This window comes from Botrytis deweyae (assembly GCF_014898535.1).
Source record: "Botrytis deweyae strain B1 chromosome Unknown BDEW_004, whole genome shotgun sequence".
Classification (NCBI taxonomy): Eukaryota; Fungi; Ascomycota; class Leotiomycetes; order Helotiales; family Sclerotiniaceae; genus Botrytis; species Botrytis deweyae.
The window spans coordinates 1,769,252-1,796,133 of NW_024066211.1; the positions used below are offsets into that span (position 1 = coordinate 1,769,252).

Genomic DNA, 26,882 nt, shown 5'->3' on the forward strand with positions numbered 1-26,882 from the left:
ATTGACGTTGAGTTTAATTGATAAAGTGTAAGAGGTGAAAGGGTGTACGGGTATACAAGCTCGAGACAAGTAAATACACAAGTCGTGTGAATAAGGAGGTGGGTAGGGCGAATCAATCAAGATAATTGTGCTGTGAATGGATTGCGCTCTGAATGGTAGGTACTGTTATGATTGACTGTATTGTTATGATTGACTGTACTGTTATGATTGACTGTGGGAAATTGTACAAATGGAATAGAATAAACTGAATGACGAATGATGGGCGATGACTGATGGGTGATTCAAGGAATGAATGTCGCGGTTGACGCAAACGAAACCATGAAGTTTCAAATGACGGACAACGAATAAAACGAATCAAACGAATTGAATGAATGAATGAATGAATGTACTGGTGGCAAGAGGTGCGAGGAGTGCGTGAGGAGTGAGTGTGATGAGTGAGTGGCTACCTATCGATGGCCCAACATGAATGACCGGTTGTGGCAACCAATGAAGGACCAGCCCGATAACAATGATGAAGTGAAGCGTGAAAAGAGTGAGAAGATGATGGAGGGAATGGAATACTTGGACGAGAAGAGACCGAACCAAAATCAGAGCTCAGATCGTACGTTCATTGTCGAGGGGCGAGAGGTCCAGAGCATATATAAAATATATAAAAATTGTTCCGAGTGAGTTTTGACCAGAGTCAGGTCTGTGTAGGTATCAATAACCGTTCCCACCAACCGTCTGAATATCGACCAGTGAGCCAGTGTTAATGAAAGACATCATTCAATTTGATACTACCTCGTACACAAAAGGAACGTCTCTCTCGCATTCTGTATCGTGACTGGTCAATGGTCATCTTGGTAAAATTGCAGTGTTCAGGGGGGTGGAGGGGGGTGGAGGGGGGCAGTCGAGTTCATAAGCAAACTTTCGTTTCATAATTCGAAAGGGTCATCGGTCGTGGAATGAGCCTGGTATCATGGGGTATGCTACCGTAACTATCATAATTGCAGAAGTGACAGATTCTTTGGATGGGGGGCCAAAGTGTTTGAGTGACATCTAATCATCAGAGCGACGTAGAAAGGAGGCGAGGGAGGGTAGAAAGGCAAGCTCGCAAGCTCAGCTGGTGAGCCAAGGTAAATGGAACTTCCCAGCCTTATTTTTAGCCAAACTTATATAAGTTATTATACGAACCCAAGCAAGTGTTTGTGAACCGAACCGAGAACCGTGATGAAATTCTATATTAGGGATCCATAAAATTCCATCATTAATCTTGCGGCTATCTGATGTTACAAGTATATTCTACAGTATTGTGTGATATATATATATAGGTATATATATATCGAGTATCCATCTAGGTCGGTAGCTGTATGCAGAATGATTCATATATGAAGGATGAGAAGGATGAATAACTTTTGGACAGATACAAATAAGTCTTCCGGTATCAATAATCAATATCAATATCAATTCAATAAGAATCCTTCCAACCTTCATTTAGCTTATCCCTCCCTCCTTTTTCTCGTACTAGCTCTAGAACTCAATATCGTGTTGAACCTTAATTTCACGAGCCTCCTGAATGTTTGCACTCGCAAAAGTTTAATATTCAAACATCGTGAATGATTCTGAAAGCTCCCTCAAACATCAAAGTGACTAGTCCTGTACCTGTCTGTACCCTTTCCCTTGAACTATCTAGCTTCCAAGTTCCAAGGGTCCCAGCTCCAATAGCGCGAGAGTAGCTCTTCCTTTTTAGTTTCATGTTTCAAGCGCTTTAGCTTCATCGTTCCGAAGTCCGAATCCACTTATCTTATCAAACCTGACCACACATCCAAAGTGGAATACTTACTTATCAGATCCACAACGTCTAACATTTGTCTGAGGTGCAACGCAGCATTGTACTACTATCAACAACTTCAATTGCATCTCAAAATGGACACACTCAGTCATTTTCCACCATGAGTTTCCCACAGGATCTGTTTCGATTTGCGCCTATACCAAAGGAAACCGCGGAACATTTCTCCTTAACACCATGGTGTAAACCAATTCTCGAGGACAGCTCTATGCACCCCTTTTCACCTCGGTCGCGAATGCGCAAGGAACATCATACCTGTGATACATTTACGGCCATTACCCTTCAGACACCAGACACTATCTCGCATTGTCAATTCTTCTACTCTCCGCCTAACTCCTCGCGTTCGTTTGGCGAAGTTCTGGCGTTGATGAGTTTGGGCTCGCATGTCAATGGTCATATTGATACTGCGCATGGCGGATTCACTGGAGTCATTTTGGATGATATGATCGGTTGTGCAGCTTCCGTCGCCAGGCCAAGGGATAAAACTACCATGACGGCGTATCTACACATTACGTATAAAAAACCAATCGGGACACCAGGGGTTGTGTTGGGGAGAAGTTGGGTAGACAGGAAAGAGGGAAGGAAGATATTTGGAAAAGCCACGATCGAGGATGGCGAGGGAGTAGTGTTGGCCACTGGGGAAGCTTTATTTATTACCATGGATAGAAAAAAGCTGAGAGAAAAGCTGTGAAAGTTTCTGTGTCCTAGTCACCAGCTACTACTCGACTTGGTACGAATTGTTCGAGGATTCAACATTTTCAGACCTAGAGGCATACGTCATTAATATGGATTAGATATAGATGCCATCTAACTTAGATAACTTGGGATATGGTAATGTTAAATGGTTTAGACGACAAGATGTTTCATTCATAAAAACTAGCGACACTCACTATTCTGGAATCTACTGGCCTAAGGACATACTTCTCTTTTTGTTTGCAAGAGAGAAATCTTTTCTCTTTACTTTGATACTCTGTTTGATCTTCAGTATGTTTTATTCTGCCAAGTCGACGAGCTTTGGGGTTATCTTTTCATCATTTCCTTGGATCTTTTTTTTATCTTTCTCAAACGAAGTCACTGAATTTTTTCACTTCATGTTTTCGCTCGTTTCTCCGAAAGTATCATCTTCTCTTCACAAGTGCGAAGAAGTAGATCGTTTTGCGTTGAGCACAAGAAGGCAAGTGTTGATTCTTTCTGTTCAAAGGAGTAATAGAGGACACACCACAGCAGAAAATCACCACACGAAGAACTTCAGCAACCCCCTTTCTTACGCGGAAATACCTCGTGTCATTCGAAGCATTGAAAACATATCAGTGAATGTGTTGGGATGATGGTTCGATTCCCGACCTCACGACTATCAAATGGTTTGAACTTTACTTGGCAGTCATGATATGGAGGAGCACTATATCATGCAATCTAAATTCTAGCTTATGTTCTCGAAGAAATATTGCTTCCACAGAATGGAATTGAACGGAATCAAAGCGTTCTATATTCTAATTTGTTGCATGTCTGATTTTCAGCCACATGGTACCAGCCTCAAAATATGCCTTTCGGTACTGTCCACGGGTATCGGCATTTGCAGATCTTGATTTGAATGACATGAGTAGCGCATAGTAGTGCATACTTTGGTGGAAAGTGGACTTCATTACTCACTTTACATTTTGAGTCCGTAGGTTCATGTCGGTATCTTGATGATTGATTCAGTTCTTTTTCGGTCTAGAACCCCATGACTCGCTTGTGGAGGTCGTCTACATGATTTCTTTCAAAGTGCGCAAAGTGTTCTGCAGATGGAAGACCTCTCGATGAGTTGTGTGGGGTTGGAAGATTGATACATCATAGATTTGACGCTGATACTCGGTGGTTCATTAAGATCAAGGTAATTGGTGTTAGTAGTGCCGGTATGGCTATTTGAACACTTGAAGTACATCTCGAAGGAAAGAAGTATAAAAGAGAAAGTGACTAGAATAGATGAAGAAAACATGGACGCTTCTGATGAGACTTCGTTTGAGTTCGATAGTAATAAGTGAGCTGACTACCTACGTAGAGATTCACATAATAGAGATGAAAGAGTTTAGTTCACTATAATTTTGGATATGACATGTCTACCTGAGTATTCAATAAATTTCACGGCTTGGGTTGATTTTTGATCGGTCTATGGCATGGTCTATTTAAGGATTCAGCTCCCCTCTCAACAATACAACTTTGCTTTCCACCTATTCGATAAATCATTCAATACATTTATTAACTTTTATTAATCTTTATTGCGAAAGAAAATATAGTGATCTATAATTGAAAAGAGCCGAAACGTGTATAAAACGTGTTGTATGTGTTTTTTTCCTTATTATTAATTTTTAAATATTTTATAATTTAATAATTACAATTTTAAATAGATTTAAATTTGTTGTAATTGGATTAAAAGAAGAAGCTTATTTTATATAAGCAAGGGTTTATTATTAGAGCTTAACAAATTAAATGTATGGACAAGGGAATTCATTCAAGGGAATTCACTTTAAAGGATTCACTTCAATACAAAGGCAACTGTATTAAGGTTATTAGGCGAAAGCGAAGGAGACTAGCTCTTTCAGTAGTGCCTATATAAGGCCTACTATTTCCCTCATTTAGCTAGCTCCTTAGATTGAATACAAATAGACATTTAGGGGCCTACACATAGTGGGAACCACGTCTTCCGTATCTCTCTCAAACCAACATTAAACTTTTATTATGTGAAATTAAAATTGAATTTAAAGTTTTTTACAAAATAGTAAAATCAATTATTAATAGTATTAAATCAAGATTAAAAGAAATCTTTAAGTTTAATAGATATAGGAAGATTCTATATTCAGTTAGAAATTATTAATCTATATTAAGATATATATGATTGTATTTCAAAACAAAGTTTGAAATATATTAATAAAAAATAGATCTAAAAATGAATAATATCTATATCAAGAACTTGTATAGACTTTATGAGATCATTTATTAGTATATTAAGAAGTGTTTTGAGCTTAAAAAGGAGTATGCTAAATTAAGATTGGATTAATACAAATACTGAATACATTAGAATATTGAAAGATAAAAGCTTTATATATGAAATAATAAGTATTCCGCTAAATATAAATATAAAAAAGAGATTGAATAAGTATTCAGAACTCCTATTCAGAAGTAGGATCCTATTTTAATTACTACTTGTAAATCTAAACAGAATATTAAAGTAATAATATAAACAGCTTTTTGAGGGAATAGGAGAACTCTATTATATATAATAAAAAGGGATTGGGAATCTAAAAAGTATAGATATTCTGTAAGATCTTATATTCAGGTTTTAGAAAATACATTCCTTAAGGAATACTACAATCCCCTTATTTTTATACAGGATAATATATCTATATATACTGTTTATACTGTATGGGATTGGTTTATTAAAAATAAGATTCAGATTACTAATTAGTCTTCCTATTCTCTGAACTTTAATCCTATTAAGAATATCTAATAGATATTAAAGTATAAAATAATATAATTATATTCTATATTTATAAAATCTACAAAATATGAGAAAGAAGATTTAAAGAAATTAAAGGAATATTTGAAAGTAGTATAGGAGGTATTAAATGAAGGATTATTCGAATTTCTAATAAAGAATATATCAAAATATATAAAAGTATATATTAATACGAATATATGATATACAAAGTATTAGAAATCAATATATTAATAAAATATATAAAAATAGCTTTAAAAATAATTAGGTGATAGTATATTCAAAAACCAGATTTTTAAAAAGAAAAAATAAATTTATATTCTTATTTTTCCTTATAATGTGGATATTACTAAATTAAAAAAAAGTGGTTCCGGCTTATTTCAATTGTCTAGTACTGTAGTTGGACGTGTCATCTGCATACAAGACTAGTTTACTCCATACCTATCTCCAACACTCAGATTTTTCTCAGCCCGAATATCACAATTTCAGTCATCTAGTTACCATGTCACTAACAAATTTACCTCCTGACAAGGTGGGAATTATGAACCTTCCCATCGAACTCCGAAATATCATCTGGAGCGAGGCTCTATCCATTAAGCAGTCTCGATACATACAGTCATCTAAAAAATCAATACTTCGATCTCTACGATTAACCTGTCGCACAATTTACAATGATCTCGACTCAGAATTTCCAAAAGAATATTTGCAAAACCAAACTTTCACTTTCCAAACTCTGGAATCCTTTCTCAAATGCGCCCCTTTGTATACTCGCGCGGGACAGATCCTCCTTCGATCAGTTCATATTCAATTCTACGAGACGCCGGATTCCCACCGCTACAAAGGTTCTCCTCAAGTTCTGTACACGAGACAAAATTTCTTACTCGATGAGATTCTTTCACCAAAATATCATGGTATAAATGAATGGATCTTCGATGTCTCCAACCTCTTTAACTCTCACCAAAGTTTCTCATACCGTCACATCACAAATTTTCTCCGCTACTGTCCCGCGGAAAATTTCACCTTGATCTTCAATACCTGCGATGGTTCATTCATGAACTGCGCACAACCCCGCAAAGGGTTCAAACTCGTAGCCACCGACGAGCTCACACTCAGTGACTTTGAAAGCAGGGCCGAGGGCCTGGCGCTGAAAGCGCAGCGCTGGAATGAGGATGGTGAGGCGAGTGAGAAAATCAATCGTGACTCGACGGTCCTCATCATGCATCGTCCGACTCAGCTTCCCCGCGACCCGAATCCGGATACCCCGTATTGGAAGTACCACAAGCTGGATGATCCGAGAGATCCGTGGTTGGAGATTAAGAAACGTGCGCGCAATGGGATTTCGCATGCCACGAAGTGGAAGTTGGAGACGTGGAAGAGGAGGAGGGAGAGGAGGGCGGATGCGAAGGATAAGAGGAGTGCGGAGTTGGTGAGGGGGGGGAGGGAAAAGAAGGAGGGGGGGATTTTGAGGCTTTTTGAGGAGAGTGGGTTGGATAGGGTTGCGGTTTGAGTGTGGTAGGTAGGTAGTTGGAGATACCTAGGGAGTTAGGTACTTATTTGTGATGGGACGGGTTTTGCTTTTGGATTCGGGGAACAGTGGCGAGGGAAGATACTCATTTTCTGGCAAGTCAAAGACCAAAATAAGAATTATTAAGATTTATAATTCCATGATAGATATGACATCCACGCAAGTGGTATATACCTAGTATACATTTGCTTCCCTAGCTAAGAATAAACACCTACAAACGTGACTTCACCAGGTTTAGTAAACATCAAAGCGCCAACTTGTATATAGGTATGTATGTATCGATACAACGACATGACTTCGTTCGAATAAGACATATCTTGATCTATACCTGGTGATTTGAAGTGTATGATGGTTACTTCTTTGTGACTTCTTGAAATACCCCATCAAGTTTATTCCTCGCCGTCTCGAATTCTTGACGGCTTAGATGGGTTTAGAAGGTCCAAAAACTACCTATGTCTTATCACAATGGTCTTAACAATTTGATACTGGCTACCTACTATAGCAAGTGTTCGATTGCGTAACTCACTTGAAGATTGTCAAGACCAATCTTTTCGATTTGTTCAAGTCTTTTGATGCTATGGGAGACAATCCTAGATAGTCACAGGGGCTATTACATACTATTCAGCCAAGCATCTCTTGCATTTACAATCACCGGAGAGCCATCCCGCAAGGGCTTTGCGTCTTTCCATTTTTGATCGCGACAACACCTCAATGTAACTGACACATACCTCTTCCCCTTTTTTAATTTCTCTCGCAGCGCCGTGTTGAAACTTCGAGCCCGCCCGATCAAAGTCCTGGATATGTGTACCCATCATTCGCGGATCTTCACAACTATGGTTGAACATTGCGTAGAAGCTATCGACCCAGCATCCATACTCGTTTTCTGTATTATATGCTCCAGCAGAGTTGACCCTGAATATTTGCCTGTGAGGTAATATCAGTTATTATTGTTGTGAATGTGGTTCTAGGAAAGATAGACATACCACAGAGTTTCCAAGACCCAAGTATCATACCATTGATTCGCGAAAACATCTATCCCAAGTATCTCCAGAGTTTTCAGAGGCCGGATGACGCGGACATTTAAGGACCAGGGGTCTTGAGCCGCTGCTTCGTGAATGCTTAGATTGGTTACAAGAGGATGTTGAAGCGGATGTCCACCCCCTTGTTTGCATGTCGCCAAAAGCCGTAACCATATCATTCCCGCGATCTCGGGCCCACATACGTAACATTTTTTGTTTTTGGAGAATGAATAGATGGGGATTATATTGGTGCCACATAGGGCATCGTGGTAATACTGCTGGGCAAGATTCTTGCAATCTTTACTGCAGAAGTAGAGATGGGAACAACATGCAAATCCATATTTTGGCCCATATTTGTTCAAGAGTCCGTAACAATTGAAACAGTTTCCTGGGGAAGTTTTCGATCTAGTCTTCGGTTCTCCTAATAATGAATCTATCAAATTCAAATGTGTCTTTAGTTGTAAGCCACTGATTGATAAGACTGGGCTGCGCTCGATAATGGTATCACCTCTATGTATATCTTGACTTGCGAACATGCCATAACAAACTCCACCCGAGTCTGACATAGTCATATTAGAAGGCTGAATTCGAAGTACCTTTGAGCATTTTTTCAGAGCTATATTGGCGGCTTTGATTGATCTTTTGGTTCTGGTATGGAATCCTGAAGCCCATGGATATGGTTTATTCCATACTGTTCCCATCTCTGCATGCACCCATTTGATACCATCGGGTAATGCTTGTTGGTATATGAAAGTGCGATTGCTTTCATATGCGGAGGTTGCAGCGTGCTGGAAATAGAGAAATGTGATATCGTCAGGGTAACGTTTTAATGCTTCCGTGGTTATGGCTTTGATGTCCGGAAGAGCTTGGAGATAGCAGAGGGAGAAGATCAATTGGGTATAGCTAAACATTTGGTTAGGTAGGTAAGAATAGAGACTATCAGCAAAGAAGGCATTAGAAACGCACGCTTGCTTCCGCTCATACTTCAAAAAATCAAGCATCTGTATGCCAAATTTCGTCGCCGAGAAATTCACATCCCATGGATTTCCCTAAAGGGGTCAAAAAAGTTTACATGCACACCGTGCTTCAACTTTACCTTGACAGCATCTCGATACCAAATCGCCATGCCCATCTCAAGCCACACTCTCGAGCCGAGATACTTCCCATCAAATACAGATGTCGTCAAAATAAGCGCCTTATAAGCATCTGCCGCAGCGAGTTCCGGATATCCTAATTCCAAAAGAACTGCAGATCGATTTCTCCAGTGAGATGGCGTGTAGGGAAAAAGAGCTAGGACTTTAGTGCATTCCCTCAGATTCTCGCGACATCTCTCGACTTCCTATGATCGGTGTTAGACATTGTGGGGGTTGTAGTTTAGTTGGGCGAGGGAATATGGATGTACTGACTTTGAGGTGCAAGGGGACGAATTGCTGCAAACTTCCTCCGTCGTTGACGATGGTTGGTTGCCAGAGATTGGCTTCCCAGTATCGATCCATGAGGACTACGGATAAATGAGACGGTGATGTATGGATGGTAAGTCAGTGGAGATTGAAGTATTGAGGTTGATGGTCATGATAAAAGTAAATATTTATATGGCAACCAAAAAGGAGCTACCTAATGCTTGTTTGTTTGAAATTCTACAAACGAGCTAGATTCACTATCTTGTTATTCTCCTATATTTTAATTCTTTAATGCAATGAATAGACAAACAACTCAACTAAACAAACTGCTCTCACCCTGAAGCTTTCGTCTACAAACCTCCTTTATTTATCTTTGAAGCGAAGTTTGTTCTTACGTCCAGGCCCTCTTTATGTGACTGTACTACAGTATTACCGTGGATCCTGCCTTTTTTTTTTCAAAGGAAAATATTAGGGTTAGTATGAAATACTTTGACGATCCAAGTATACGTGGAGCCGCAGATAAGAACTTCTGGTGATCTCAGATTTATGGCAATATATCTAGATATTATAGATGCTATTCATCATGTCCGAATCCATAGAGAACGTATCACCACATAATCAAACGATGTATGCGAAAGTCATATCACGTACTGATAGTTGGTCAGCTAGAGGTCATCTGACAAGGGGCATAATTTGGAGTTAACCGGAATGAAGAGATATGGTACCTGCTTCTCATACTACCTCCAAACATCTCCATACTTTTATCTACACTTATTAATATCCCTCATGGCACGACGTACGATCATGACAGTGAAAAAGACTAAACAATACCAAGGAAAGGGGCTATCAAACCCAGTAAATAGACCCCAGGAAACAGTAAAATACAAATCAAAGCTATAGTTAATCTTACGCGCCAGTCCATACCATCCATCTGCAAGAATTGCATCACCATTGTCCGCCATAATGGTTTTGGGGTTGTATAATTCTTGCCAAGGAAGTTGTGGAAAGGTCCTTCGCTTCACGAACGTTCCACGTTCCATCGTCCGGAAGGAGTCTTTCTGTCCATTTGATGTGTCCCATACCCAATAGACAAATAGATACAAGAAAAAGAATGTCGTAAGCGCATATTTATTCCATGCATATTTCGCTGGATCCTGGTTCGCAAGTTATAGTTAAATCCCATCTTTTCCTGATACATATCCCACGTGGTAGTGATAAGATGCTTTGATTTTGCGCAGGTATTGGCATATAAAAAGTGTGCCATAACAAGAAACATGACTTCTCCGGGAATATAGCCATATTGTTCGTACTGGTGTGTAGTGGCCACACAGCTTAAACCGAATAGAACAAACCATGGAATCCGGACTTCATGAAATATTTTGAAGTCTAGTATACCGAATAACCGTGGATTTAGTTCAGCACCCATTAAAAAGTCATTGATAGAGTACCCAATAATGTCTTGGAAAGATACAATATTGCTGTGCCTATTGGTCTTCCTGATGAAAACTGGATCAACCCAAACTTGGCGCACCCTGGACCTTTCATGCAAGATAATTTCAGAGATGGACATAGAGACGACAAATAGAGACTTGATGATAAGAGATCGACCAAAACGCTCTTACTTTGACTGCAAACACCGAGACACATGAATTGTCACGTACGAAATGGGATAACGCTAATGCGATGCGTGCCATGGTACTATCTTTCAGACGAAGATCAATGATCACAGAGCGAGAGTACATAAACTTAGCTGTCAAAAACATTCTACAAGGAGATATCATTACTGTTGCTTTTGGATCTAGCATCCCGCTTGTTCTACGACCAAGCGCATGTGGAAACCATTACTCATACATGGAAGAAGTATATCCAGGTATCATGAAAGGAGAAATGATTAAGATTAAGGTAGCTGCCAGAGGAGAATTCAGTGAGATGATGTTTTTCATCTTGTGAAGTCTCCTTGATGAAATTGTGGCATTCTTGATATATTGCAAGCCGCGTATATGCAGTATAAATTGTGGAGCAGAGCCGTTCTTAATACTTCAGATAATCTTAGTATTACGGTGTTGAAGCAGTCCTCGGTGACGTGATTCGTCCCAGGATATTATCCGGATGTACTGCTGACACTTGGCAGTGGGGAGATTTTACCTGGGTCAAAGTATCCCCCGAGATATCAAAATGAACGTACAAGCCCATTGACTTCGCGATTGACACTCGATAAACCATTTCCGATACGACATATAACATCAATGATTCGTGCTTGGATATCGATATTGCCTGCGCTCATACAATCTGTAGCCGGTACCGCACAAACTCAACATCGACTTCGTTCGAGTGCTTTCGCTGTTCCTGGAAATGCTACTTATGATTATGTTGGTGCGTGAGATCATTGAGTACCTAAAGAATGTAAGCTCATAGATTCAGTGGTTGGAGGTGGAACAGCAGGATTGGTCATTGCATCAAGGCTCGCAGAAATAGCATCTGTTGGCGTAATCGAAGCAGGTGGTTTTTACGAACAAGACAATGGAAACTATAGCATCGTCCCATATGGAAGCTTGCAAATGCCTCTGGTGTACTCAACTGAAGATTATCCCAAGCAACCGCTAATTGACTGGGATTTATTCTCTGTACCACAGGTAAATGGTGGGAACCGGCGAATACACTATGCTCGAGGAAAAACGCTAGGAGGATCTTCAGCACTGAATGCGTTGTCATATCATCGTGCTACTACTGGTACGTATCAGAAATGGGCTGAAATTGTAGGAGATGAGAGTTTCACTTTTGAGAATATTCTTCCATATTACAAGAAGTCTTGTCATTTGACTCCACCTGATGATTTAAAACGAAACTCGACATCCGCAACAGTAGTGTATGATACCACAGCTTTTGATAACTCTTTCGGAGGACCTCTACAAATTTCCTGGAACAATTGGGTTGATCCCACGATAAATGTGCTTGCGAAAGCTGTACAGTCTATTGGTCTTCCAGTAAGTTCAGTTGGATTCAGTAGTGGTTCTTTATCGGGTCATGGTGCTTGGGTCACTTCTACCATTGAACCGAAGAATGCTGTACGATCATCTTCGCAGTCAAGTTTCTTAGAAGAAGCTATTAAGAATACGGATATCATGGTACATGCCCACACTCAAGCCCTAAAGATCCTTTTCGCTTCTGATTCACCAAAAAGAGCAAACGCGGTTCAAGTATCGACAGCAGGATTCCAATACACTATTCATGCGAAGAAGGAAGTCATCATATCCTCGGGAGTTTTTCACTCACCACAATTGCTTATGGTATCTGGTGAGAAGCTATTCTCAACATTTAAAATAACATGCTAATGTGGAGAAGGAATCGGCCCACGCGCTACACTTGAGGAACAAAACATTCCATTGATTTCAGAACTTCCAGGAGTGGGACAAAATCTATGGGATCAAGTTTCATTCACTGTACTCAACCAAGTAAACACACCCAGTGCTGGAAGTATTGTAGCAAATCCGAACAACTCTGCCGAGATATTGCAACAATATTACGAAGATGCTGGTGGGCCATACAGCTCGGCGGCCGGTTACCTATCTTTCGAAAGAATCCCAGAAGAACTGCGAGGAAATTTCTCACAACAGACAAAATTATCACTAAGATATTTCCCATCTGACTGGCCAGAAGCAGAGTATGTAGGAGCAGGTTTTGGAGGTGACAATTTCTCTACAATTGGTGTTTTTGGCGGAGTACTTACAGCTCCTCTTTCCCGAGGCAATATCACCATCAAAAGCGCTAGCATGTTAGATCCACCTGTAATCGATCTTGGTTGGTTCAGTGACCCTGCAGATTCTGAAGTCGCAGTAGCAATATTCAAACGCATTCGACAAATATGGGATAGCGACCCAGCTAAATCTATCAAGATAGGACCTGAGATTCTTCCAGGAGTGACGGTACAAACAGACGAAGGAATTTTGGAGTATATTCAACAGAACTCGGCTCCAATGTGGCATGCTAGTGCTACATGCGCAATGGGTAAAACTGGAGATACGAATGCGGTTGTAGATTCGAGGGGCAGGGTATTTGGAGTAGAGGGGCTAAGAGTCGTTGATGCTTCGATCTTTCCTTTTGCGTTTCCTGGACATCCTCAAGCTTCTGTCTATATGATTGCCGAGAAAATTGCAGATGACATAATAACTGGGGAATAGTTCATGTCGGTTGTCGCGATATGCCACTATTAAGTTGTTCAATACTAAGCTACCAGTGAAAGAGGTTGGTGGAGACCCATGAATGATGGCAAAGAGAGTAAGATCTCACCCCACAACTTAAATGAGATGCAACCACTCGACTGCTTAGTGAAAGGAAGTTTCATTGTCAAAATTGCACCAGTCCAACCATATGATAGTATACATCATCAAATTCCAAGAACTAAGATCCGACCATTATAGATCCCAATAAAACCACCAACTCCATCCACCATGCATACAATATATCCACGTACACCTTTAACCTAAACCTTCATCCACAAATTCAAGACACCTTTTGCATATTCCACAATCTCATCACCACCCAATTTACTCTCGCCATAAACACGATCTACGAAACTGATTGGTACCTCGGCCACCGTGCATCCCATAGCCTTAGCTCTAACCATCATTTCCATCTGGAAAGTATATCCCTTACTTTCCGTACTTTCGATAACCTTCTGTAAAACCGCTTTCTTGTATAGTCTGAAACTTCCCGTCAAATCGCTAACCCCAGGTCTCAAAACGGTATCAGCGAATAAATTGGCGCCCCTGGAAACCAACTTTCTCTTCAAATCCCATCCAAATACACCTCCATCACCGGCATATCTTGTGCCAGTAACAATATCATATCCACCATTTGTAGAAAGCGTCTTCTGCTTCGCGATCATTTGGGAGATGAATTTGGGGTGGTGAGAGAAATCCGCGTCCATAATAATAACATAGTTTCCAGTCACGAATTGGAGACCATGAACATATGCCGTTCCGAGACCAAGCTTGCCAGCGCGAGCTTTGAGGAGAACATGAGGGGAGTAAGCTTTGGCAAGTTGATTGGCAACGACTTGAGTTCCGTCGGGGGAACCGTCGTCAACGATGATGAGCTCCCAATCGAGTCCTCTATAATTCAATTAGCTGCCGCCTGAAAAATCAATGCGCATAAAAGTGCGAGCCATTGGCGCAAACTTACTGCTCGGTGAATGTGCGATTAAGAAGCCATGTAATGATGGGAAGGTTGCGACGTTCATTGTAGGTAGGAAGGATTACGGAGTATTTGTCTTTGGTTGCTTTTGGTGCCATTTTGAATGATTATTATTGTAGGTAAAGGAAGGTAAGTGTCGAGAATCAATCGGGACTATTCAATTAAAATTGTATGTTGTTAAAGGAGTGTGGTTGTTGACTTCTCGTGGAGCTCGATGGGGTTCAGGTGCACCGTGTCCACAAAATTGACAATCCGAAATGGCTCGCTTAGTAAGCACATCGGCCGCGTTGCTCTCGCGTCCGTCACCATCAAGTCGATGGATGGAAGTTGGATGGATACACAATCAATTGCATATATCCCAAGCATTTCCAAATGCTTCGCCTTGCAACCCTGTAATTGAAAATTACTTTCTAATTGAGATCAACAAGAATAAGGCACCGACTTTGAAAGGTTGTGACTTTTCCTGGTTCCGTTTCAGCAAAGTCGGAACCGACGACTTTGCCCCAAGACTATCTCAAGAGAGTCACTCATATTAGCTAGATCTAGATGTTTCTAGTCTTTGGAGTTTATAGGATCCCAAATGTCGAAATCAGGCTAATATTTGGCAAGCGCCACGAAGTCAACATGCTGATTGTAATCGTTGAAGTCACGGGCACAACTTGCTCTCGCGTTGCACAGCAAAGCCTTGAAAATCGCATCTTAGTTGCGTGCATTTATCCTTGATAAGATCCGTCACCCTTGACTATCACGATGGTTCATACTGCGACAATACTGACGTTGGGCTTGATGTTCTACTTATGCACTATATCTGCGAAATATTGTAGTTCACTTTTCAGTGTAGCTCATTGGACGTATAATTTTGGACAGGCAATATCGAGGCTCTTTTGATTCGTATGGCGCGGTAGCTTCTGGGTAGCTTACTATTGATTCGTGTAACAAAATTGAGCATATATGATAGCCAAAATCGTAGAAGTGTCTCGATGAAATGGACATTAAGCGCTTCTCTGTGTGATCGACATTCCCAAAGAATAATTATGCAGTCAAAAGCGTATTGGAAAACTGAAATGCAACCAAGGGCATATTTAAAGGCCAGTCAGCCCGATTAAGGTAGATTCAAATCCAGAGTACAGCATCGGCTTTATTGGGCTACAACCCTTGCCCCCCCTTCCTAAGGGCGGCTAATATCATGCGGTCATCGCTTTAACCGGCATGGCCTAGTCTTCCATGTTTATCTTGTTTAAAGATGCACGTCTTCATCAATTAAATGGTACGAAACAGTGTAAAGATATAATTGACGGTTGGCTAGCATTATTTCATAGCTAACGTATTAATGACCATGTATTTAGATCAAGGTAGGGTTTCTATGCGGAACAATGATACATATTAAGCGCCGAAAATATCCCATATCTCTACTGAAATATCTACAGATATTCGTTGAAAACTTATCATTATATGTCACCTCTTGCATCAAGAATTCACACTGAAAGATCGCCCCCTCGTTACTATCTCGTGTCGAAACAGGACAACCGTTTGCTTCAAAATCATTCATTTATATCAGTATGGGAAGTCTCAGCGAATCTGAGTCTTCCGTGAAGATATATAGTATTCCCTTAGTTACTCTTATTACCGATATAAGTTTGTTACATGGATCGCAGGCCAAATCTATCTCTTACCAAAAATTTAATTGGCAGACTGAAACCCCTAACTCAAGCTGTGTTGACTCCATCGATTCCATTAACTTTGTTTCAACGCCCTCTTTGTTCAACGAACAACTAGCTATAATTCCATCCGAAACTAGCACTAGGGTCGTCTTTCTTTTATATCCTCTTACACAGAGTTGCACTGATGAGGAACCAACTCTCTTCTCAGCTTGTAGCACAACATACGAAATTCTAGAAGCTAAATACAATGCGAAAACCAGGTCAGACTGGGGTTGGAAGTTTAGCCCTCCGGCATCGGGGACTTCACAGCTTGGTTTTGATTTCGGTCGCGATAAGGCATGGCGCCCCAGACCTCGACTACGCTGGACAATGAATGATTGTGAGAATTGTAGAACGAGTCAGTGTGTCTGTAGCTCGTTACTTCACGGTTCTAACATATTTAGTGGTCGTATCTTATCGCACATGGAGTGGGCAGAGTATAGACACTGTTGTACAGTCCCTCATCAACAATTGGGACAATTTCACGGACGCAGACATTGAATTCATCAACTCAAGTCCAATCGAGTGTTTCCTTCCCCTAATCAATGGCCTGGAAGCGTATTTTCTCGCTCGACTTGGAAAATTGAAATTCAAACTTCAATGCTGGATTGGTTCGGAACTTGGGGATCCTCTATCTTCAGAGGATGAAAGCGAAGGTTTCACGCTTTCATATCTTACTAAAGCATGGATAAAGTCTCGCGCCGTGATTGAAAGTTTTGAACTGATCACCCAGAAACTTGAAGACTATCAAGAAGGCACTGCAGGCATTCGTGAAAATAACAAAATACAAGATGTGATTAATTGTCATCGCAAGAAGCTACAAAGAGCCCGCGAACTTGAGCAATATGTTCGAGAGACACTTCAGTGGAATGTTGGAAGACTTTCGCTAATTGAATCGCGAAAATCGATCCAGCAATCCGACACTTTGGGAAAATTGTCGATCCTAGCATTCATTTTCCTCCCCATCTCCTTGGTTACATCGTTTTTCGGTATGAACATTAACGAATTGATCGGAAGTGGCGCATCATGGAAAGCATTCTTCATAGCTGCGGGAGCACTTTGTGGCTTGGGGTTTCTTACGTTCCTATGGGTATTCGCAAATCGATCAGGGTTAAGTTCTGCATTTCGCTTTGCTTTCTCCCAACTTTTGTTGTACTTTGGTGCCTTGAGAAGGGATTGTGGTTGATGAGTGTGAATTATGGAACACGGTATTTCTTCTTTGAGCCCCCCTCTGAGAGATTTTTCCGTAACTTTCGGCGACAATGGCGTTCTCTGTTCCATCCTCGGAGATGATTTCGTACGCCTATATTCTGGCTCGACGGTGGATTCTACTCAATAGTCTGAGGTACAGTACTTTAGTCAAGCTTTCATCCAAAGGCTACCAGATTAGCTAATGCATAAACAGTTTATTAGAGAACCGTTTGCGATAGCCCAAAACGACTGCTGGACCAGTTGGTAGTAGGACTTCAATCGCTAGAGCCAAAGATGAGTACCTGGATGGAAGGACAAGGAAAATATTTTACTATTGACAAGGGTATTTTCACAGTTTATTTAAAAGCATTCGATGTTGGACTGTTCGAGAGTTGGAAAATTTGGCGAAATTGTGACTTAAGGTCATAAGGCAATATTAATAATATCATTTGGTGATAGTGCTTTAGCGTTGGATAGGATATCAATAGTTTTGTTGTGTAATTTGTATACAGTGTTTTTAGCAGAATCTTACCATGTCAAATATGCAAAGAAACATTTTAGGTACCGATGCAAGTTTTGTTTCTATGGCCGCTTTGAGTTAAACTCTCACATAGACTATGTAGCTGATCACAAGGAAAAATGCGTAAGCTAATTTATGAGCTGGTGCCGATGTGCGTGATTCCATTTGAAATTCACATACCTATCAAGGGAAACATCGAACCGGGAAACCATAGGAGCTGGTAGGAAGGTCTTTGAAACATTCAAAAAATGATGATCAAAAGGTATATTCACCCAAACATGGGCAAAGCGAATATACCCCAGAACAAAAGAATCCATTATCTCCATTATACAAACACACCTACATATTTCTCCCTCCTGTGACCATAATAACCTGCCCCGTCACATACCCAAACAACGGACTCGCGACCGCCAAAATACTCCTCGCCGCTTCCCCCGCCGTACCCGCCCTCCTCAACGGAATATCCAAATTCGCATCTTTCCCTTGACTCCCCTGACCCTTCGGTATCCCCAGTGCAATTTTCTCTCCATCCGGCGTCGTCACAAAAGCCCCCTCTTCCTTCGCAGCCGTCAATCTCGTCAATATATGTCCAAACGCTATACTATTACATCTGACTCCGAACTTCGGACCCCATTCCTTCGCAATCACTTTCGTAAGACCATTAATTCCCGATTTTGCAACTCCATAATTGGCCTGTCCGGCATTGCCATGAACACCTGATGTCGATGATATATTCACTATACATCGCGGTTCACCATCTGTGACGCGAAAATAGGGCGCTGCTTCGCGAATGAGTTTAAAAGGGGCGGTATTGTGAAGAGCCAAGATGTTTTCCCATTGTTTGTCGGTCATTTTGTGGATCACGCCATCCCATGTATATCCCGCATTATTTACTATGATATGGATTTTTCCGTTTCCAAATTCTGCAGCTTTCTTCACAAGTACTTTGAGATAATCGGCATCAAGCATGTCGCCTGGAACTGCGACTGCGCGGCCGCTTTCTGCGGAATTGATTTCGTCGGCGACGGATTTTGCTTTGGCTGAGAGGGAGACTGGGTTAATATTGGTAGCTTTGAGATAAATAGCGAATTGAAAGGTACTAACCGCCATCGATATCAGATATAATCACTTTGGCTCCTTCATTCGCGAAAAGTTTCGCGGTTTCCGCACCAATACCTTGGCCAGAACCGGTAATTATAGCTACTTGACCAGCAAGTAATCCCTTGGGATAATTGAGATGACCAGCAATCTGTGCAATACGAGACGCCATTGTATAGTTCTCTGGTTAATAGAAAATTGGAGTCAGAGGTAGTAAAAGAACGGTGGCATTTGTCTGTATTTGTGAGGTTTCCTAGTGTATGAATTAAGGCGGGGAACGACAGCTTCCCCGGATTTTTGATTGCCGGACCGAGGCTTGCTGTAAATTTCTATTTTTGGATGTTGAGCTATTTTGTCCTCACAACCGTTCGAAATACCCATCTTCAATTCCAATTACTTGAGCATAATATCTTGCGTTGTATGATTCTCTAGTCCGGTTCTACATAAGTATTTACGTCTATCAATGTGGCCAGTTTCTTGACCATCTAAAATGCCACGCTAAAGCATCTTCTATCTATACCGAAGCCCCTAATGTCATCCTTTGTCGCGTCTAAATCCCTACCACGCATTCAACTCGGAGATCAAGACTCAATCGACAGGCGGACGAAATATTCCAAAACATCCAGACAGTTAGATCTCGCAACTAACGTTTCGAGATTCAGCATTTCAGTCCAAGACCGTTGTGATAATAATCGAAACCTATGGTCAAGCCGTACAAATGTGAAGCAGCTGCCGCAAGGACAAGCATATGAAATATTTGATGAGAGCTTCCCCAAATATCGTAAGAACCTGGTGAGGTCCGTTCAGGCCATCGAGCCTAGTTGCTATCAGAAAATCATTCCCTCAAACACCATTGGAATACTTACCGCGTATAATGAAGCACCAAGAATGTAAAAAAATCCTTCGAGTAGCAGCCATGTCAAGCCCGCCCGTTCACGCATTGCATGGAATCCATAGAGTTGTATCCCATTCAGTATTGGAATAACAGCTCCGCAAAGCGCCAGAGCCACAAAGATACCTGCTCGATAAGGTCTCCAAGCAGGGGTTCTGAACCGTTCAAGCATGACTACAACTGCACAAAAACCTCCAAGGACACCCGTCTGAATGTATCATGAGCCAAGTGAAAATTGAACGCATCTTGTAGAAACGACTTACAATTGTGGAGTAAAATTCGAATAGATGTGGATGACAATACAAACCATAATAGATCCCAGGTATAACACTCCCAGTGATGAGAGAAACGATCCCCAGGTAATCCAACTTATTGCCAAACTTAGCAACAGTGGGAGAATGATTAGAGATGGTATGGTAAGTCCCCGACATCCCAAGGCATAATGCAGCTCCTGCAAAAAAGCAACTAAATGCTAGAACATCAGCGATTTCAGCGGAGGCATATCTAGGCTTAATGATGGCATATAAGAGAAATCCCGAAAGTGTGAATACTACGGCTCCAATCAAGTGCGAGTAGATGTTGACTGATTCATTGTGAATGTAACCCAGGGATGCAAAGGACTTCTGGAAAGATGATGTTGCAGGTCGATAACCAGATCTAATATAATGATTGTCTTGTTGCCACGAGGGAAGATCATCCCAAAGTACTGTAAGAGAATTTTCGACCCTCCTTTCAATGTTTTTTGCTGTTTCGAAAAGAAGTTCTGTGTTCGATGTCGTCGATGGTCTTCGTTGACGGGTCGACATCTTAATGCCAGTGAGTGAGCTTGTGCTTATGATTGATTACCTTGAAATGAAATGAAGTCAATCGCCACAAGTAAAATCACAACTGAAGGAGTGAACGACCGATTTGATATAATAAATCCATCATTTTCACGGATAGAGCTGGGATGATAATTATCCAGGTACTGAAATTCTTATCAGATTCATCAAAAATAATGTTGGGAGTTCCTTCTTAAAGCAGCAATTGATGACGAGGGGTATTGAAGCTAAGATCGAGAGTGTTCATCTTCACTCATGCATATGAAATAGAGACATCACATCAAACAAGCATCATTGTCGATACTTGTTCTCTGTCTCGATGTCGACCAAAGGTGGACGTAACTCATCATGGAGTCGGCTAAAGCCCGTCAAGCAGGATATTTTCGAGGAGATGGGCTTAAGATCCAAGGGAGATAAGCAGTACGTCCTTGCAGCCAATCTTATCCTCCGCCTTTGTTGACTTACTGCCCCGCCAGGCTCCTTGACTATAAAACCCAGGAACGTTTCTACAACAAGATAGTCGAACGATACTTGATATTCGCAGCTGATGCTCGCAGAGGAGATGAACTAAACCGGAAGCTTGCACGTCTGAATATTGCACAAGATAATGCGAATCACGATGCTGCCCCAACAACACAAACAGTGCCAAACCCCGCAGACCTTATCAATGGCAAACCCGATACAAACGAACTCGATGCTATAACAATGGGAATGAGAAAACTTCGAGAAGGAATCGTGGCATCGAAAAGAATAGATGATTTCTCCATTCAAGCATATATATTTTGCATACGCTTGTCAATATTGCTGAAACATTGGGAATCGTATCATCCAGCAATGCGCCATCTACTTCAAGTAATGCACCCAAAACATCCACTATCAAGCACCGAACTTCAGGAATTTGCAGCATACCAAGTGCTAGATTTGGCTTGTAGGCAATCTGATCTAGCAAAGGCATACTCTATCAGACTTGCGCTCGGGTTGCGAGACCCTAAAGTCGACGAAGTTTTGAAAGCGATTGCTCACGATAATTACTTTCTATTCTGGAAGGTAAAGAGAGAGGTTGATGGTTATAAGGCAAAGATCATGGAATTCGCGGGGGAGGAGATGAAGCTGCATGCATTAAAGTCGATTGGGAAAACGTACCTCAGTATCGATTTAGATTGCCTGGAGCAACTCACCGATTCTAGTTGGAGCGTTTTGACTGAGACGTATAGCGTGGGATGGCAATTAGAAGGGACAAAGGTTGTAATTCGAAAACCAAAGCCACGTTGAAAGTACACACATGCATCTGCAATGTCGTTACTTTTATTCGATTTCTGGAATATACGAAGTTACATGTTATAGGTATGCTGATTTGTAAAGAACATCGTGGATAGGCTAATCTCTAACAATTCACATCAGGTCATGAGTTGACCTTATTCACGATCATGACTATTGATGGTTTGTAATCATTATCGGCATGAACTGGGGGTTCAAGGACGTCCGCGCGGAATCGCAAGAGAGATCATGTTGGATTTGCACACTTCCATTACCTTTTTGTGGTCGCAACAAAGAATTCTAGCCGATGCGACATGAAAGTCATTCGACGCGACAGCAGGATACATATGTTCGTTGATCATCTTTTGATCGTAGGCTACGAACCCATGATTCTGGTACGACGTGAATATCAAATACTTCACGTCTTTATTTCACGAGGTTAGAAAGGAAACCTTTCGATGATATTATCCGAAAGATGAAGGAAGTTGATCTGAAGTGTCACATCAAACTTCAGAGATTGATAAATACTTGAGAAAGGTATATCATTACTAGAAAATGAAATTTTAATATCCGTTCTACGAATGTCAAACCTTTCGAGGATATTATGATTTCATCCCATCGTTAGTCGTTTAATTGTCCTATTCCGACACTGTAGCTAAACAGGATTGTATGCTAATTCGACATCTAATCCACTCTAACTGGCTGAATAAACACTACATCTAAATCACCCTTGCTGAAGGGTTTGATCTCTAATATATATTTTCTAATTGGTTGTTATACAAATTGGCCACACTCGTCCAAAGGGTTATGCTTCAAATCCGATTATCCGAGAGTTGTCCATCCTTTGGCGGGGTCTCCGCCGATCAATCAATTTTCTTTTTGTAAAACTGCACATCCTTCGGCAAACACGGGTGTTGTGAAGAGGCAAATGATCAACACACGCAACGCACAATGAAGGAGGGGAGAAAACAAAGGGAAGTTGTGATCAACAACTCGAAATTTCGAATTGATTGAAGTTAGATTTATACTTTCAAATTCCAAATATTTTGAATGTGACTACATTAGTTTCAAACGAGCTACAGCCCGTGGGCCACGGGCTATCCCGAACATTCGTTAAAGGCGCCTAAAACAAACAACTGACCACGTGCAGTAGAAGAATCAAAGCTTCCAAATGACCTAAAGCATGGAATTTTGACATTCTTGGTGGTGGGCATGGCATTTGTTGCATATCGACAAGAATTGCTATTTGAACTAGAAAACCAGCTTTCTATCAAAAATGACAGCTTTTGATTGGTGTTAACCCGACGGTAAAGGAACGTGCAGCACCAAGCCACTTTTAAACGAATCCGAAAGAAGGGATCAGACGCCTCATGTACAAAATAAGCAAGAGCTAGCGAAAGGTCTAGACTCGTCTAAATCATGAAATTCGTATTCCCCATTCGTCCAAGAAATCAGGCCACATTGGCAGATCATTGGAACCACGCTTTAATTGAAAACTCCCATTTTGGACAAATTTCAAGCCAGGCGAGCAGGAAAATTCTATTGTTGCATATCTTATGAAGTGATCAGCTATCATTTATTTCCTATTTGGATTGGAAAACTCTGGGGTGCAATATCTATAGGCTTGGGATGGAGATCGGCAGTGGAAAAACTGTGGTCTAAAGAGAAGAAAGGGACACAAATTGGAGATTGTTGCACATCTTACGGAAAGATCAACGATACTCACTCCTCTTTCCGGTTGATATTACTTCTTGGTATAAAGGGTCTTTAGTAATCTAGAGCGATACGTTCTCTTTTGTTGCACATCTGAAATATACGATCGTCTATCGTGAATTCCCCTTTAAGGAGAACATTCTTACAATCTCGCGACAGCCGACTCCGAGATTAAAATGTTGGAATGTTTGTTGCACATCTTACATTGATCGCCACTACAATTTTTCCAATCACTACTGTGAAGTATGAAGAAGATCTCTCCCAGACTTTTGTTGCAAGTCTGAAAAATCTTGATCACCTTCGAACATGGCCGGATTTGGTCAGTGTCCGAAATGAGTTTCCACACCACATCATTTTGTTGCCAACCTGATGGCTTGATATTCCTCATTCTTCTCCTCATTTAGATCTTCTCCGAAGCAGAAATATACTACACAACTTTTTGTTGCACATCTGAAATCTTAAGATCGTCTTTTTCAATCTCCCAATCTAGATACACTCGGAGATTCATCGTTTGGAACGGAAGCATATTTTTGTTGCAATCTTACGACCTTTTTTTTGGTCAAAGCCAACCAGGATTTGATTCCGACGATTTCAATACTAGATTTCCCGAATATTGAGTACGAGTCCTTTGTTGCACATCTAAAAAATCATGATCGTCTCCGTGTCGCCCAATTCAGACAAACTGCATACCTCAGCTTGTATACTCTTTCCTTTGTTGCAAATCTAATCGCTTGATTTTCCCGGAAACTTTCTCTTTCTGCTACAGCTCGCCTACACAAGTACGAAACCGTCAAATTCTTGACATGAAATACGCCTTGGCTGTCCAACCTAATCATTTTTTTCCTGTTTTGCACAGCTCGCTTAGAGCCATCAAATCATTGCTGCTTAAACCTCCACCCTTTGAAGTTTGTTGCACGTCTAATCGCTTGATCTTCTCTATTCAATCCGCTTTCGGGACGGGTCGCCTGTGCTCGGCTGCGAGTGAAGTTTGTTGCAGATCTTCTGAAATCGATCGGCTGTGGAGATTACCCATTTTGATCACGGGCCTTCCGTGTTCCCAATCTGAGGAGGTCTAGGCCCGAAATTCGAGGTAACATTGTTATCTTGTTGCGTCTCTGAAAATCAATCATTTCCTATTCGAGTGTATGCGAGATTGATGAATGATGTTGAGGCTGTATTTTTTGTTGTCTTGTTGCATGTCTGGAATTTGATCATTACTCGTTTCGGAATCACAATACTTCGGGCGGCTGATACCTTGGTAACCCTCAAGCATGACTGTGCATCGGTACGCACAAATGGAGGACACTCCCCTTCTTACATTATATACCTAGTAGGTATTTGGGTTCTAATTATAGCAAAATGTTACATTATACATGCTCATACGGAAGAGAAAGCCTTCGATGTAGTACAAGGCGTATACCACCGAAGCACAGAGCGTCAACGACCGTATCTAGCTTTGCAGCAACAGTTTGTAAAGAAGTGTTGCACGATTACTTTGTCCAATTTCATCATCCAAAGTGGGATTCGAAATAGATCTTGTGAGTCCGGCCTATCTTCGGTCAACCTAAACATAGTTGAGCAGCCTACAGCGTGTTTCTACCTATGGCCACCTCTTCACTCCATGTTTTCAAAGCTGTCAGAGTTGAAATAGGATTAGTTGTGGTCTCATTCGATGTTTTTATGTATTTTTGGGCGGGTTCACAGAGTTTTACTTCTATTGGTGTTGGTCTTTGTTAATTGTATCTTTTTTTTTCAGGCATCTATTTGGGATATCACAAGTAAGTATCGCGATCTCAATAAATCATTAAATTTAGCATGAAAACTGGAAACTATCTCTCTCTTCCATTTCTAAAAAATGATTGAAATCAGGGAGTTAGTCTCATCTGCCAAGCGTATTACTCGCACATGAGGTCTTGGGGTTGGAGTCCAGCAGTTCATGAAGCCCTTATATTGTCTGACAGGTAATAGGTTCGCCCTCAAAATTGTTTTCTTTGTTCATATTCATCCTACTCTCGTGTATGTCGTTCCATACTTGGATAATGACTCTCTGGCGTATTGAAACCATGTTTTGACCACTATATCAAGACATCTCGTCTCCGCTCAACAAAACTCGCCTCACTCCTTTTTCCTTTCGCCTCTTTCACGATTGGTAACAGCCTTCGGGCGAAAAAAAAACAATTAAGATATACTCCGGCTCATTCACGACCTCCTCTTGGGCTACGTTACTTGAGGTGACTACATCCGGGAGCCTTTTGTAATCCCTCTCACGGGTTGGCTTCGAATTCAAGACAAATTTTCCCTGCCTCTGGTTCCACTAATTGTGATAAGCAGACTATGAATATACTGTGGTGAATGGGGCACCTGGGTGTTTGGAAGATGGAGAGCCGCCTTTTTAATTTCCTCTAACTTCTTTACGGTCCAACTTCCTTCTCGAGATTATCCAGAAAGTTTTCTTTAATCCTGTCAGCACTTCTTCCACTTTATCGACGGATTAACGTATTTCGATAAGACAATTAAGACTCTCGTTGCTCTCAAATTCGCGTTTTAAGTAAATTTAAACACAGTGTTTCAACACTTCTGCTCAACTCTCTCTTGGTGAGGTCAAGTATGCGAATGGAGTCATCTCTCTCCATTCCGCGATCGCACCGAAATCTCACATAAGGCTCTATCAATTTCGTAAGGAGCTTCAAATAGATTCCATAAAGATATCGAAACGATAGGATGTGCCACAGAGAACTTGCTAAAGTTACCTAAGTACAAATAATAATTGGCCGAACCCACGTGGCGTTCGACGTCGGAGAACATGGTGTATCGTCTGTAAATTTCTGCCACGATACCATGCACTCTCGCCACTCGGGCTGATATATATCAGAAGTATTTGCACTAGGTTGCGAATCGAACAGTTTCGATAGGGCTTTCTGAACTGCTCTTTGCTGTTTTGTTAGGGTTGCGTTTGAGTCGCTCACCTAGAATTGGGTCTGCACTGCTTCCGTGTTTAATTGATCAATTGCAGACAATCCAGAATCTGCTTCGGAAGCTCCATGCACTGGAGAAAGGCATTTATATGTTGCTTGCATTGCCCTAATTTCACCTTGTAGTTGCCTACCTATCATCAGAATTCGAGTTCCTTTGGAGTGTGCGAAAAGCGCCACGTGATGGAGTAAAAGGTGATCTGATTCAGCTTGTGCCGCATTACTGGAATTTATTTTTGCCAGATCACGCATAAGACGCCGGAGGAATAGCACTGTCA

General features: G+C 41.2%; 9 protein-coding genes across 9 annotated transcripts; 5 read left to right on the forward strand and 4 right to left on the reverse strand.

The window, feature by feature from the left end:
• Nucleotides 1-1,931: 1,931 nt before the first annotated feature.
• On the forward strand, nt 1,932-2,519 carry EAE98_002527 (uncharacterized protein; the record flags this gene model as incomplete). The annotated part of the gene is made up of 1 exon (XM_038950147.1): nt 1,932-2,519. One exon carries the CDS (start codon nt 1,932-1,934, stop codon nt 2,517-2,519), a length of 588 nt encoding a protein of 195 aa, XP_038813886.1.
• A 3,286-nt stretch (nt 2,520-5,805) lies between these two features.
• EAE98_002528 (uncharacterized protein) lies at nt 5,806-6,810 on the forward strand (the record flags this gene model as incomplete). Its single annotated transcript, XM_038950148.1, has 1 exon — nt 5,806-6,810. One exon carries the CDS (start codon nt 5,806-5,808, stop codon nt 6,808-6,810), a length of 1,005 nt encoding a protein of 334 aa, XP_038813887.1.
• Nucleotides 6,811-7,445: 635 nt separating this feature from the next.
• EAE98_002529 (uncharacterized protein) lies at nt 7,446-9,343 on the reverse strand (the record flags this gene model as incomplete). Its single annotated transcript, XM_038950149.1, has 5 exons — nt 7,446-7,752; nt 7,812-8,750; nt 8,814-8,896; nt 8,944-9,186; nt 9,254-9,343. 5 exons carry the CDS (start codon nt 9,341-9,343, stop codon nt 7,446-7,448), a joined length of 1,662 nt encoding a protein of 553 aa, XP_038813888.1.
• A 2,150-nt stretch (nt 9,344-11,493) lies between these two features.
• EAE98_002530 (uncharacterized protein) lies at nt 11,494-13,425 on the forward strand (the record flags this gene model as incomplete). The annotated part of the gene is made up of 3 exons (XM_038950150.1): nt 11,494-11,620; nt 11,669-12,541; nt 12,590-13,425. The coding sequence occupies 3 exons, from the start codon at nt 11,494-11,496 to the stop codon at nt 13,423-13,425; spliced, it is 1,836 nt and encodes a 611-aa protein (XP_038813889.1).
• A 302-nt stretch (nt 13,426-13,727) lies between these two features.
• EAE98_002531 (uncharacterized protein) lies at nt 13,728-14,538 on the reverse strand (the record flags this gene model as incomplete). Its single annotated transcript, XM_038950151.1, has 2 exons — nt 13,728-14,358; nt 14,429-14,538. The coding sequence occupies 2 exons, from the start codon at nt 14,536-14,538 to the stop codon at nt 13,728-13,730; spliced, it is 741 nt and encodes a 246-aa protein (XP_038813890.1).
• A 1,461-nt stretch (nt 14,539-15,999) lies between these two features.
• EAE98_002532 (uncharacterized protein) lies at nt 16,000-17,326 on the forward strand (the record flags this gene model as incomplete). The annotated part of the gene is made up of 2 exons (XM_038950152.1): nt 16,000-16,498; nt 16,545-17,326. 2 exons carry the CDS (start codon nt 16,000-16,002, stop codon nt 17,324-17,326), a joined length of 1,281 nt encoding a protein of 426 aa, XP_038813891.1.
• Nucleotides 17,327-18,190: 864 nt separating this feature from the next.
• Nucleotides 18,191-19,121, reverse strand: EAE98_002533 (uncharacterized protein; the record flags this gene model as incomplete). Its single annotated transcript, XM_038950153.1, has 2 exons — nt 18,191-18,891; nt 18,956-19,121. The coding sequence occupies 2 exons, from the start codon at nt 19,119-19,121 to the stop codon at nt 18,191-18,193; spliced, it is 867 nt and encodes a 288-aa protein (XP_038813892.1).
• Nucleotides 19,122-19,607: 486 nt separating this feature from the next.
• EAE98_002534 (uncharacterized protein) lies at nt 19,608-20,647 on the reverse strand (the record flags this gene model as incomplete). Its single annotated transcript, XM_038950154.1, has 3 exons — nt 19,608-19,766; nt 19,816-20,049; nt 20,105-20,647. The coding sequence occupies 3 exons, from the start codon at nt 20,645-20,647 to the stop codon at nt 19,608-19,610; spliced, it is 936 nt and encodes a 311-aa protein (XP_038813893.1).
• A 100-nt stretch (nt 20,648-20,747) lies between these two features.
• EAE98_002535 (uncharacterized protein) lies at nt 20,748-22,945 on the forward strand. The gene is made up of 3 exons (XM_038950155.1): nt 20,748-21,082; nt 21,139-22,006; nt 22,064-22,945. Exons 1-2 carry the CDS (start codon nt 20,982-20,984, stop codon nt 21,932-21,934), a joined length of 897 nt encoding a protein of 298 aa, XP_038813894.1. The 5' UTR covers nt 20,748-20,981; the 3' UTR covers nt 21,935-22,006; nt 22,064-22,945.
• The last annotated feature ends 3,937 nt before the right edge of the window (nt 22,946-26,882 follow it).